General features: G+C 44.0%; 1 protein-coding gene across 1 annotated transcript in view; it reads left to right on the top strand.

Moving 5' to 3' along the window:
• SLC16A14 (solute carrier family 16, member 14) overlaps positions 1-7,313 on the top strand; it is a 26,863-nt gene extending 19,550 nt beyond the window's left edge. The window contains exons 3-4 of the mRNA XM_006866794.1: positions 4,112-5,089; positions 7,162-7,313. Coding sequence (XP_006866856.1) covers positions 4,112-5,089; positions 7,162-7,313 — 1,130 coding nt within the window. The remainder of the gene's footprint in view (positions 1-4,111; positions 5,090-7,161) is intronic.
• Positions 7,314-14,867: the final 7,554 nt, after the last annotated feature.

Below are 14,867 nucleotides of genomic sequence, written 5' to 3'. Positions count from 1 at the left end.
ACATTTAATTAACTCACCCCTAATGTGTTGGCTAAGGAGCTCTGGCAGTGTAGTGGTTATGAGTCAGGCTGCTAACCTCAAAGTTAGCATTTTGAAACTACCAGCTGTTCCGTGGAAGAAAGATGAGACTTTCTGCTTCCATAAAGATTTATAGCCTCAGAAAGCCTGTGCAGGGTCGCTATGAGTCGGAACCGACTCCACAGCACATAACCACCACCACCAATATGTTGGCTGGAGTCCAGACGTGGCACTGTGGGTTAATGCTCTGGACTGCAAAGTCAGTTTGATCCAAAAGGTCGGCGGTTCACGCTTCCCTGCTGCTCCTCGGAAATCCTATACAGGGTGGTTTGAGTCAGAGCCGACTTGACAGCATTTAACAACAACAACAATGCAATGGCTGGAACTGCCATTGACAGGGCCTTGACAGGGCCAGACCAAATGATTTCACTGGCTTTATGGGATGTTCTGTACCCATGGTCGTAGGCTGGACTCTGTTTTTGTTGTTTATTTCTAATTTTGAGCTCTCAAAAGTCTGCTAGCCAGAATACTTCTAGGAGCCTGCTGCCTCCCCTTCACCCCCCCCCCCCCCCGCCCCCCTTCAGAATACCCACAGATTAACAAGATGTCCTCAGATTCTAACTTGATGATTAGCAAAACAATGCTTAAGGGATCGCATAATTGTCGCATAATTGGTTCAGACTCATAGTGATCCTGTACAGGATTTCTGCGGAGTGGCTGATGGGTTTGAACTGCTGACCTTGTAATTCAAACTGACCTTGGGGTCTAGTGGTTCCCCTGTAGTGCCACACCAGGACTCCTGTTAAAGCATGGTCTTGCACATGCCAATCAATCAGAGTTTTGCCTTGTAAGTTCCAGGACCGAGGCCTCCCTTCATGCCAAGCATCTAGATGTGGAGGGTCCTTCACAATATGCACATATATGAGTACACATGCAAGTCCTTGGGGAGGGGGGGAAGCACTATAGGGTAATGTGCTGGACCGCGAGGTCAATCTGAATTGCAGGGAGGGTGGTTCAAACTCACCAGCCACTCCTCAGAAACCCTGTACAGGGTCGCTGTGAGTCAGAATCAACTCGACGGTACTTAACAGCATCCATCATTGTTAGTTGTACACAGGATACCGCGTGGGTAACCCCATGCAGAATAGAACAGCTCTGAAAGCGTAGTCCTCAAGGTGACAGCCTTGCTTTTTAACACTTTAAAAAGGTCTTTTGCTACGGATTGGTAACAGAAAACAAAACCCAACGAAACCTGTTGCTGGGAAGTAGACTTCAACTCACAAAGATCTCTAGGACACAGTGAACTGCCCCCTAGGGTTTCCGAGGTCATAAATCCTTATAGATGCTGACTGCTGTGATGGGATCACACTGCTGGCTTTTAGGTTAACAACTGAGCTCACCTCAAGCCAACCACGCTTCACCAGGGCTCCTTTAACCAATGCAGTGGTGGTGGTGGTTGTGTGCTGTGTGTGGAGTCGCTTCTGACTCACAGAGACCCTGTATAGGGTTTGTGAGGCTGTAAATCTTTACGGGAGCAGAAAGTTTCCTCGTAGATTCCAACTGCTGCCCTTGTGGTTAGCAGCTTAACTTGGAAGTCATTGTTGTTATTGTTACATGCTGTCAAGTTGGTTCTGACTCATAGGGACCCTGTATATGGTTTCTGAGGAGCCGCTGGTGGGTTTGAACCACCAGCCTTGGGTTAGCAGTCCAGGTCTAACCCTACAGCGCCACACCAGGACGTAGCTCCGTATTTAATTCAAGAGAAAAAAAATATGCAAACATTTACTGCAATAAGCAAGTGATCTGTATAGCTATTATCACTGTACAGTTTACAAGTGAAAAGATGGTTTGTTTATACCCTTCTTTAGTCTAAAAAGCACTTGAAACAGATCTGTCTATAACCTTTTTTTTTTTAAGAAGTAGTGGCGTTGTGGGTTAATGTGCTGGACTGCTAAGTCGCTTTGAACTGCAAGGTCAGCAGTTCAAGTTCACCAGCTGCTCCTCAGAAATCCTGTACAGGGTTGCTGTGAGTCAGAACCAACTGGGCTGCACTTAACAACAACAACAACAAGGCAATCAAAATTACATGAGAAAGAACCTTCCACTGCACATAAAATTCACGTTCGTTCATTGTTTTAAGTGACCTTCGTTGGTGGGAAGATTGCGCACAAATTTCTCAGCTTTGACAGAGATCTATCCTTCTGAGACTGGCTGTTGGTGTGTTCTTTTGGTGGTTCTGGTACTTTGACTGTTCGTCTCAAACAGACCATAGTGTAATGTTGTTGTTGTTGTTGTTAAGTGCCATCGTGTAATATCAACAAGTAAATCGTATGGCAAAGTGCTGGGTGGATGCAACTTACTGCATTTATGTTTTCAAAATAAAATTACTAAATTTCTTGTATCTTTGTTGAAGGATAACAGTGGTTATGCTAATTTCCTTCAGAAAACTGAGAGGTGTTGTTGTTGTTATTAGGTGCCATTGAGTTGGTTCTGACCCATAATGACCCTATTACAACAAAAACACTGCACCATTTCACAATTGTTGCTGTGGGGGAGCCCACTGATGTAGACATTGTGTCAGTCCATCTCATTGGGGGTCGTCCTTTTTTTCACTGACTCTCCATTTTACTATGCATGATGTCCTCCTCCAGGGACTTGTCCCCACGGATAACGTGTCCAAAGTATGTGAGACAGAGTCTCTCCATCCTGGCTTCTAAGGAGCATTCTGGCAGCACTTCTCCAAGACAGATTTGTTCATTCTCCTGGCAGTGTGTGGTAGATTTCATACTCTTTGCCAACACCCTAATCCAGAGACATGGGTTCTTTAGTTTTCCTTGGTCATTGTTCACTATTCACATGCAGATGAGGAGACTGAAATGCCATGGCTTGGCAGATAGGGAAGGACTACCTGAAATTACCCATGAAAGAAGGGTCTACCCGGTCCTTGAGTTGTTGTTAAGTGTCATCAAGTCGGTTCTGACTCATAATGACCCTGTATAGGGTTTCCTAGAAGCAGCTGGTGAGTTTGAACTGCCGACCCTGCAGTTCAAACTCACCTTGCGGTCCAGCACATTATCTCTCAGCGCCACACCAGGTCCTGGAGTTAACACCTTAGAGAGTTATATACTTTTCAAAGAGGCCTAAAGATTTTACAAAGATAAGTTATTTAACGAGACTTCTGAACGACCAAGGCAAGAGGGAGCCTCCTTACTTTATTTTCAACTAACCAACAAAACCGGAATCCTGGTGTGGCGCTGTAAGATAAACACAAGGTCTGCGGTTCAAACCCACCAGCCACTCCTCGGAAACCTAATACAAGGTCACTACGGGTCAGAACCGACATGACACTTAACAAAAATCAACAAAACTAATCCGTTGCTCTTTGATCCATTCAGGCACATGGTAAACCCATGTGTGTCAGAGTAGAACTGTGCTCCATGACTAGTGTTTCAGAAGTACATCCCAGGTCTCTCTTCTGAGGCACTTCTGGGTGAACTTGAACTTCTAAACTTTTGGTTAGCTGCTTCGCATTCACTGTTTGATCCACCCAGTGACTCCTTGTTTTCAACAAGAATTACCTCCAGTCCTGGTGTGGCGTTGGAGACTAAACACTGGACCGCAAGGTCAGTTTGAACCACAAGGTCGGCAGTTCAAACCCACAAGCTGCCCTTTGGAAACCCTGTACAGGGTTGCTATGCCTCAGAACCGACGCGATGGCCCTTAACAACAGCAACAATTTTCTGTGTGTATCACGGTTGTTGGATGCTGTTAAGTCCGTTTTGAGCTCCTAGTGAGGACCGCATGGGACAGAGTGGAACCGCCCCAGAGGATTTGCTAAGCTGTAAGTCTTTACCCGGGGCAGATCACCAGGTCTTTCTCCCTCGGAGCTGCTGGATGCGGATGAGCTCCCAACGTTGGGTTAGCAGTGGAGGTTTTACCTGTTGCACGGCCTGGGCTCCTTGTCACTTCCTATGAAAACAAGAAGCATAAGAACGAATATACTGAGATGCAGTGACCTTTAAAATGCTACAAATTCTGGCTACAGCCAGTTCCGTTGTTCACGTGCCTTTTCTTCCTCTTTGCACACCTGCAGGTTTCGGGAGCGGGATGGCCTACCTCCCAGCGGTCGTCATGGTGAGCAGGTATTTCCAGAAGCGCCGAGCCCTGGCGCAGGGCCTCAGCACCACAGGGACAGGGTTTGGTACCTTCCTAATGACCCTTCTGCTAAAGTACCTCTGCGCCGAGTATGGGTGGCGGAACGCCATGTTCATCCAAGGCGCCGTCTCCTTGAACCTGTGCGTTTGCGGGGCGCTCATGAGACCCCTCACTTCTGGGAAAGATAGAACTGACTCTGCAGAGAGAGATCCGCCAGTCATCCCGACTCACTCCACGGAGTCTGTGAAATCAAATGGGCAGGTGGGCAGAGCCGAAGGCAAGGACGAGGTCCCAGCCAACGAGGAGCCCCTCTGTGACCTGCAGGCCCAGGAGTGCAAAGACTCGGCCCGGCGCAGGAGGAGCCTGTGTGCTTTTCGGGCTCTTAAGACTCTGAGCCAGCTCACCCGGAAGATCAAGCAGGGTTTCCGGGATTGGTACTCAGGTTACTTTGGGGCAGCCTCACTTTTCACCAACAGGATGTTTGTAGCCTTTATTTTCTGGGCTTTGTTTGCCTACAGCAGCTTTGTTATCCCTTTCATCCACCTCCCAGAGATCGTCAACCTGTATCACTTATCGGAACAGAACAGTGTTTTCCCTCTGACCTCTATTATAGCAATACTCCACATCTTTGGGAAAGTGTTCTTAGGCATCTTGGCCGACCTCCCATGCATCAGCGTTTGGAATGTCTTCCTGGTGGCCAACGTCACTCTTGTCATCAGCATTTTCATCCTGCCGTGGATGCACACTTACGCTGGGCTGGCAGTTGTCTGTGCTCTAGTTGGATTTTCAAGTGGCTACTTCTCCCTGATGCCAGTAGTGACGGAAGACCTGGTCGGGATGGAACACCTGGCGAATGCATATGGCATCATCATCTGTGCCAACGGCATCTCTGCATTGCTGGGACCACCTTTTGCAGGTAAACCTGTCAAGGTTTCTAAGAGGGTCAGAGAAAAGTTACTGAAAACAAAACCTATTCCCAACTCTGAAAAAACACTCCACAGAAACAGAAAAGAAGGAGAATTTGCAGTCTGCTAAGGAGCTCTGGTAGCGTAGTGGTTATGAATTGGGCTGCTAACCTCAACGTGGGCAGTTCGAAACTACCAGCTGCTCCGTGGGAGAAAGATGAGGCTTTCTGCTCCCGTAAAGATTTGCAGCCTCGGAAACCCTGTGCAGGGTCACTATGAGTCGGAACCGACTCTACGGTACTTAACAATAACAACAAAGAACTTGCAGAAACAGAAAGAAATCTCATCCATTATATAGCTAAGTAGGGGCCCTGAGAGCATAGTGAGTAACACATTGGGTTGTTAAAACCTACTGAGAGGTCAGCAGTTCAAACAAACAGCCACTCCACAGGACAAAAATGAAACTTTGTTCCCATAAAAATTTTGTTGGTGGTGGTGGTTGATGGTTGTCATTGGTGGGAGGCAGCTGGGAGTCTTAGACTTGGTCCAGGTAATCTCTCTGAACCTGTGGTGGTGGGCCAGGTAGGGTTTACACTTCCTAGAAAGGCAGTTCAGGTTGGGCAGGTGGGCCGGTGAGCTCAGTCCTCAAGGTGCCAAGTACTGGGTAAAGGTGGTAAGATCTATTGCTTGTCCAAGGACTGGAGGCAAGATCTACACTATGGGGCTGGGGGTCAAAAGTCAACACCAACCTGCTTCTCTGCAGGTGAATGTCAGGGCAGCTAGGCCAGGTTTGGCGGGAATCATTAGAGCTGCCAAATATTGTGTACAGGGTTCTAAACTAACCGGGTTCCATCACACCTGTTCAGATGCCCCTACCCGACCCCACTCTTTGTCTCTTGGGCCCCCCGAGTTCCTTTAATCTTGAATGCTCTGGCAAGAAATGCCTTCCTTTCAGTGGGTAGGGAAACCCATGAGTGCAGCCACAGCCCTCCAGCCCTTCCCCAGTCTCTATGGAACCTAAAACCACCTCTTCTCCTAGGGCCCCACTGATAGGGGGCTTAGGCCAACACTCCCATTTGTAAGTCCCCCTCAGAATTTGAAGTTCAAGAAATGACAAGGTTTTGCCTCTGCAGTGGACAGCACCAACAACTGAGTAAAGATTTAAAGACTGAGAATCCCTTGGGGACACCCAGTGGCTGACTACATGTGGGGCCCTCTGAGACCCCACTGCCCCTGTTCTCTGCCCATGCACCGAGCTGCAGGTGCCGTGTTTCTAGGCCGTGTACCCATAGTGCAGCTGGAGATGCTGAACTTGCTCAGTGGTCTCTCTGTGTGCACAACACTCCGTCTGCATTTGGCTGTCGAGAACCCCTGCTTCTCCAGGCCGGCAATCTGAAGGGACCAGTCCTTTTTCTTTGTTTGTTTCTACTACTTCCACTAAAAATTAGTGATCTATATTCAGTCCTCAAACTGACATCTTTGCTCCTCAGCACTTTGAAGAGGTCTTGTAGTTGGACAGTAGAGAGACAAATAAGATTAAGCCTTAGAATCCAGAATTAGTGACTACACTTCAGAACTGAATCAGACAAGCACACTGACATCTGAACTGAACACACCCAACTGCCACTCAGTGTCCCCATTTTTCAACGCTGGGTGGCCATGACAACAGGGGCAAGGATTCACTTGGAGATACTGCAAAGTGGCCATGAGTCCAAATCAGCTGACTGTTTTTCTGTTTTGTTTTGAATCGCTTGAGCCAACTTTGGACGGTAAATGGCATGTGGTGGTGGTTGCGTGCCATGGAGTCTGTTCTGACTCATAGTGACCCTGTACAGCATTTCCGAGGCTGTAAATCTTTACGGGAGCAGAAAGCCTCGTCTTTCTCTTGTGGAGCAGCTGGTAGTTTCAAACGGCTGACCTTGAGGTTAGCAGACCAACTCATAACCATTACACTACCAGAAGGTCTTTTAAACGGCATATATACATAAATTGTTATAGAATATTTATCATAGCAATAAATGTCAGCTATGTGTTCCTGACTTTTACCAGCTACCTTTCACTGAATATCTGTTTTGTTTTGCAGGGTGGATCTACGACAGCACACAAAAATACGATTTTTCCTTCTATATATCTGGTTTGCTTTATATGGTAGGAATCCTCTTTTTGCTCATTCAACTGTGTATTCGGATTCTGGCACAATCCAGGAAAAAATACATGGCTGATGCCCAGGTTTAGCACTACGTCATGTTTCCAACGGGATTCCTTTGACATATTATTGCCTACCTCGCACAGTTGCAGTGAGGAGCCTGTGACTTATGTGGGCAAGGACTTAAGAGTGGCCCCAAGCACCGCCATTTGTAAACACCATTACCCACACTCGGTTTAGGAAGCGCCTTTCTGTGTGAGGAGAATCTAGGCTAGAAGGTATTGTCTTACAGACTATACACAGAGATGATACTGTTCTTCAAAGACAGTCTGTTAAATAACTTGTACAAATGCCCTTATATATAAAAAAAAAAAAAAAGTGTATCCGGGATTAGGGTTTTTGATATAGCTTTGAAAACAAAGACAGGAAAGAAAAGCTTCCCAACCCAACTACTTCTTTGTAAAGTGGAAATCCAGTCTTTGTCAGCTTCCAGAAGAAGCATACTGATAGATGGACTCTAAGTGCAAGAATATGACTCGATTTCAAAAATCCGTTATTGTAGGAGCTACTGATTTCACCAGTGTAATATAAAAGCTGGCTCTAATTTCACAGGGACATTTATTTAGTATAGTTAGAGAACCACTGTTTTATATTTTTATGGGAAAACTCAGCAGCAAGGGAATGCCATTTGTAAATCTTTCTCTACAAGAAGACATTTGCCATTTGTCCTAATTCAGTATTATCCAGTTAGAAACTGAATCAATAAATAGTATTAATGAGTTCCTTCACAAAAGCCGTATTTGTGCATACAAATCAAGGGCTATGATTCAAGCGTTTGAATTCTTCTCTCTTAGAATATGAACATGATCTTGGGACCTCTAAACTTTTTGTCCTAAGTTTCCTCTCCCTTCCTAATCAGTAAAACAGAGAACTATTTTCAGGTTGCCATAGAAAGTTGGGGGCTAGGTCATTTGTGAAACATGTTACCAATCTAAATTGCATTATGTTGTTGTTGTTGTTATGACCGTGGAGTTGGTTCCGACTCATAGCGACCCTGTACAGGGTTCCGAGGCTGTAAATCTTTACGGGAGCAGAAAGCCTCATCTTTCTCCTGTGGATCAGCTGGTCGTTTCGAACTGCTGACCTTAAGGTTCGCAGCCCGATTCGTAACCACTACGCTACCAGAAGACCAAATTGGGAGGATAATAGAATTCCCTTTGTATACATTTTAGTGGTGCCTGGTCTGGTGCTGTAGGATCAGTACTGGGCTGATAACCACAAGGTTGGCAGTTCAAACCCACCAGCTCCTCCTTGTACTTGTAGACCCTATACAGGGCCACCGTGAATCGGAACTGACTCGATGGCACTTAACAACAATACATGCTTCTCCAGGTATCTTGGTAGACGAGGGGACTTTTACAATGTTCATGGGAAAATCCTGTTATCGTTCAATTCCAGAGTTCATTTTCCTGAGCTATGCCCAGTCTTTAAAAACCATTCTCTTAACTGAGTTCAGACAGAGGTAGCTGCGGCCCACGACGCAGACTAACACACTTCCTTTATCTGAGATGAATACTTGTCTAAGCCAACCTTTTTTTTTTTTTCAGATTGAAAAATATTCTTCCCCGAATAATTCTGAAATTTCTGGCTGCCTTATTTGTTGACACATAGTTTAGAACCATATAACTTTCTATTTGCCATTTTCTCATCACGAAAATTTCTTTGAATCATCACTGCCAGTGTCTTGGGTTAATTGTATCTGAAATGAACACGGTCCATTCTCAGTTATCCTTGGTACTTGGAAGCCTGGAGGTGCTACTAGGATCCAGAATCACAGAATGGTACCCCCAAGTCACACTTGAGCAAGTAGTTGTTTGGTTTTGACTCCACCAGGAGCTTCAGAGTTGCTAGCAAGGGCTTAAGTGGACAAGTGGGTCTACTGTTTCAGCTCCATTGTTTCAGCTCCATTCTAGTGGGAGGGATTGTGTAATTAAAGGACCAACCACCAAAAAATAACAATAATCACAAAAGGCAGCTAATAGGACAGAGAAACAAAGACATGGGCTAATATGTATCTGATATACCTCCAATGATTCGAGAATTGCCTGTAAATTATCCTAGAACATAAAGCACATGTATACGCCATGTGGTTCTACACCACAACTCATTTGTGATCATTACAACTTAGACTGCTCATAAGTAATGCAGCTTTCTATATTCATAAAGATAATCTACACACACACATATATGGTGGTGGTGGTTGTGAGTTGTCAAATCGATTCCAATTCATAACGACCCTGTGTAGATTTCTGAGGCTGTGAATCTGTATGGCCATAGAAAATCCTCATCTTTCTCTCCAGAGCAATTGGTAGATTGGCATTGCTGGCCTTGCGGTCAGCGGCCCAGTTCATAATCGGCTACGCTATCAGGACTGTACAGGATAATTGGATTGGAAAGGGTGTCATGTGATGGAATATTGACCTCATGACTTCATTGCTTCCAGTTTCCGACGACAATGCCAATTTAATAAGAGATAGTATTCATTATTTTGAATGGTGCTGTAGTCAGTCCTGGTGTGGTGCTGTAGGATCAGCACTGGACTGCTAATTAGAAGGTCGGCAGTTCAAACCCACCAGCTGCTCCTCAGAAATCCTATACAGGATCTCTGTGAGTCGGAGCTGACTAGATGGCACTCAGCAACACCACCACCAATAGCCGGTGCATTTTGATGCTCATACAGCTGGTTGTGCATCAAATATAAGAACTTTTTAATCCAGTGGCCTGACTTTAATGATACCCAAGTTAGACTAGGTCACATTCAAGTTGTGCCGTTAGTTGCTGATGTACTGTGCGTAAGTATGGAAGTGGTGATTTTTACTAAATCAGTAGAAGTTTCCATTTGACAACAATAGAATTGAGAGTTGCTTGCAATTTTTGTGTTCACAACAGATGAGAAACAATGCTATAAAATATTATAGAAAATACATTCATATTTCTTATTAAAATGTGTTATTACTTACAATTCTTTGGGTTAATTGCATATTTCTACTACATGTACTTGGTTTCCCCCTCATATACTCAAATTATTTTAATGGACATACAATTAAATACATTTTGTTCTCTTTAAAGCTGTTCAGGGAGTTTTTGTATAAAACATTTGCTTTCTTGCCCTTAAGAGGAACACACTGAAAATACAACTCATGTTTTCTGTTTGCTTTTTTTCCCTGGAATAATGTTTCTCTAAGTATAGTCGTTCATACTGATGAAGATCAAAGAGCACAGCCTTCAGTATGGATTGCATCTCAATGTAAAGAAAACAAAAACCCTCACCACTGGACCAATAAACAACATTCTTATCAACGGAGAAAAGATTGAAGTTGTCAAGGACTTCATTCTTCTTGGATCAATTATCAACACTCACGGAAGCAGCAGTCAAGAAATCAAACAATGTATTGCATTAGGTAACTCTGCGGCACAAGACCTTTTTAAAGTGTTGAAGAGCAAAGATGTCAGCTTGAGGGCTAAGGTGCACCTGACCCAAGTCATGGTATTTTCAATATCCATATAAGCATTTGAGTTATGGTGTTAGAGGAGAATATTAAAAATATCAAACATAGCCTTACATTTTTGCAAATCTCTTCAAAGTCTGGCAGTGTAGAAGACAGCTGGATTCTCCTATTTTTGCATTCAGCCTGATGTGATGTGTTGTTTTCATTATTTAAAGAATACTTTATTAGTTTCTGTAATCAAACACCTTAGATAAGAGCTTACATATTTAATACAGTGAGTTACCCCTGTACAAGTGGAAAAAAAAAAAAATTACGTTTAATGCTTCTAGACCAATAGGGCTGTTAATTTCTGTCCAATGCCAACTCAGCACAGTACAACTGGGATACTTTTTCCAATGCTGACAACACAACTTAAGTTTCCAAAAATTCAAATTATATATATATATAAAGACCAATCGCAGTGTTATGCATCAAATGTAAAGACCAATCGCAGAGTTATGCATCAATAGTAGCAACAGCTTTGCCAGGTTCTGCCGTCATATGAACAAAATTAGAGAGTCATCCAGCACGCTCCATTAAAAAAAGAAGGAAAAAGAATCAAACAAAACCTCAGAAAACAGCAGTCTGTTACTGTTGTAGCCCCTGGCACCAGTCATCATCTGGAAAGAAAACATCCTAGAATAAGGTCATTAAAACAGCTCTGATAAAACACAGTCACTATTACATATCATAAAGCAGATACAAGGTGTTTTACATTCACAGAGGGATGATACAGGACCGTCCTGCATCTAAAATAGTCGAGGATACAATAAAAAGGCATTATTTGAGGCTTGAGTCTCCTTTCCAGCAGAGGGCCTAAAGGACGGTGTGACCTGGTACAGCTCTGGTACAGAAACACAGCTTCATAGATCGGACTTCCTTTCATTTAGTGGTTACAGTTTAAGTACTCACGGCTCTTCATGAGCATCAGCTGAAAACACCAACAAAACATTCCAAAATGAAAACAAAAACCATCGGATTCATACAAGGATGACCAAGTGGAGGCATGGTCAACCTAAGCATGATTCTACGAAGTCTGTTGTTTGAATGGTGGCAGCTCCACAGAAGACAAGAGATGCCAAGCAGCGCTTCAGAGCTCTGAGCTACAGTCAAAGCACAGCAGCATTGTAAACAGAAGCAGGAGCCAAACACTGCTTATTGGAGATGTTCCCGGATGCTGACATCAATACTTAGTCATCTGTTCACTCCTCCAGGAAGAAGGGGACATCACTTACCATACTTTGTGTTCAACTCAATCACCATGTTACAAAACTAGCAAGCTGCCATCACAAAGAATACGGCTCCTCTAAGAAGCAAGGTCAGTGGTTCAAGTTCACCAGTCGCTCCTCAGAAACCCTATACAGGGTTCCTATGGATCGGAACCAACTTAACAGCACTCAACAACAACAAAAACAAGAAGCAACACCAGTTATCTTTGATTGTGACGTGGTTTGGGGGGACTTAGGTAAAGACCAGCCTCATTAGAGAAAGAGGAGCTTTGGTAGCATAGTGGTTGTGAGTCAGGCTGCTAGCCTCAAGGTCAGCAGTTTGAAACTACCAGCTGTTCTGCAGGAGAAACATGAGGTTTTCTGCTCCTGTAAAGATTTATAGCCTCGGAAAGCCTGTGCAGGCCGGGTCACTATGAGTCAGAACTGACTCCACAGCACATCACCACCACCCATTAGAGAAACGTAGTAGAAATATTTTCATAGTCTTCAGATAATTGTGGGTTTTTAACAAATGGTATTTCTTAGAGTTTAGTTGCAGTGTGGAATATGAATCCTACCAATACACTTTTTTTTTGTACTCTATTATATCAAACCCCATAGATCTGTCTTGTACTTTGGGTGCATCTTTTGCCCAATAAGGATTTTGTGTCATAATGCTTTCTTCACTTGGGAAATATTGGTTCACTGAGCTATGTAGATCTTCCAAAAATTTTCATATTTCATAGACTATTTTAAAATCACATGTTTTTGTATGATTGATTTTTATATGGAATGTCTTGAAGAGACAGACCCATAGAGACAGACAACAGTTAGTGTTTGCTTGATGCTTTGGGAGGAGTAAAGGGGTGTGATTGCTAATGAGTACAAGGTTTCTTTTTGGGGTGATGAAAACCCTATACAGGATCACTGTGAGTCGGAACTGCCTGACAACACTTAACAACAACAACAACACAAAATCAACTAACTCAGCTTCCAGTTCGGTCCCTGACACTCTTTTCGTAAAGTCAAGCCCTGTAGTTTGCACATTTCCGATTTTGTCATATTGAATATTTAAAAGATCTTAACTCAAGGGCAAACATTGAATAAGGATGAATATTGCTACTGCTTCAGTAAAGATATCCCTGCGTCATTCTGGTAATGGTTTTGCAGCAATGTGTGGCAGTGGAGACCACAGTGACTCCCACCGGAGTTGGTGTCCTGCCTTGTTGCCGAGGTGCCGGTGGCTTTACCCACCATCTCTTGGTGCCAGCAGTACAAATGCCAACCTGACAGTGATTGCGCTTGTTCAGCACTTTGAATATGTGCATCGTCACTCATACGTGTCTCCAAGCATTCATGAAATAGATTCTGGATGAAGACAAGCAAACTGGCACGTCTATCCAATCTATTGATATAGCATCTATTGATATGTTCACTGTCCTGGTGTGGCGCTGCGGGCTAATGCTCTGGACCGCAAAGTTGGCTGTTCAAACTCACCAGCCTCTCCTCGGACACCCTGCACAGGGTCGCTATGAGTCAAAACCGACTTAACGCCACTCAATAACAACCACAAAGCAAGAGTGGAGTCCTGGTGTGGCAGTGTAGGGTAAGCACTGGACAGCAAGGTTGGCGCCTGGTGCAGCACTGTGGGTTAATGGGCTGGATTACAAAGTCAGGTTGATCCACAAGGTCAGTGGTTCAAGCTCATCAGCTGCTTCTTGGAAACCCTATACAGGGTCACTGTGGATGGGAAAGGACTTGACGGCTCCTAACAACAACCACAGTAACAAGATTCTAGCACTGCGCTGTAAAATGTCCTCACCCATAATGCCCTTTTCTGATGCAGGTACTCTTAAATTTTTTTTTTTAATTGTGGTAGCCATTTGGTCATGTGAGGTTTTTAACTTCCCACCAGAGCTATCCATTTCAAGCTGAAGCCAAGTGTTCAGAGTTCAAAAGTTTGGATACTCTCTTATAGTATACACATGTTGTCTGAATACAAACTGAAGATCAACGTTGGAGAGAAACAGAACACCTTGCTTCACAAATATTTTTGGTCTGGGTGAGGTTTTATGTGATTCTTCGGCATTCTGGGAGATCCTTTAACAAGTGAAGGCTGATGGTCATTGTTTCCACTCGCAGCTCCCAAAACAGTGACACTGGTACCTAGGGGCCTGTCCTCCCCTCCCTCTCCCAAAGGATGACCTGTCTACTCTGAGTAAGGAACCCTGGTGGCACAATTCAATCTCTGTTACTGATATTGAATTGCACTTACTATGCCAACCACTTGGGGTGGGGGACAGAATAATAATAGGAACTGGCATTCTATAATTTATTTCTTTCATTTATAAATCATATGTTAACATTTGCTCTTGTTAATAAATTGCCTCATAAGACTGAATATCTACACCATCAAGAAACATCAGAATTTTACTTCTGCAGTTATTACTATGGTGACAGACTAGAGACACGTTTGAAAGTCAGGACAGAGCAGGATGATAAACCGCAGTGCCTCTGACTTTGAGAGATTATGTCCTAAACATCAACACACGCCAGCTTCCATGGGCCCGCCCTCACTGGAGATGAAACAGGAAATGTGGCAGCCACTGTATAAAACGTACAGCCACTCGAGATGCTGACGCCACTGGGGGTTCAGGGTCGGTGAAACTGTTTTCATAGTTCGGCAAAAGTAATCATCACCAAGTAATAAGGCACTCAAATTATTAAGGTATTATTATTATCTATTAATAATAATAATAATATCTATTAAGGAGTTCTGGTAGCGTAATGGTTACGAATCGGGCTGCAAACCTTAAGGTCAGCGGTTCGAAACTACCAGCCGCTCCGCGGGAGAAAGATGAGGCTTTTTACTCCCATAAAGATTTAC

Source organism: Chrysochloris asiatica, unplaced genomic scaffold (genome assembly GCF_000296735.1).
Source record: "Chrysochloris asiatica unplaced genomic scaffold, ChrAsi1.0 scaffold00096, whole genome shotgun sequence".
NCBI classification, from domain to species: domain Eukaryota; kingdom Metazoa; phylum Chordata; class Mammalia; order Afrosoricida; family Chrysochloridae; genus Chrysochloris; species Chrysochloris asiatica.
This window is presented reverse-complemented; position numbering and strand designations above follow the sequence as displayed.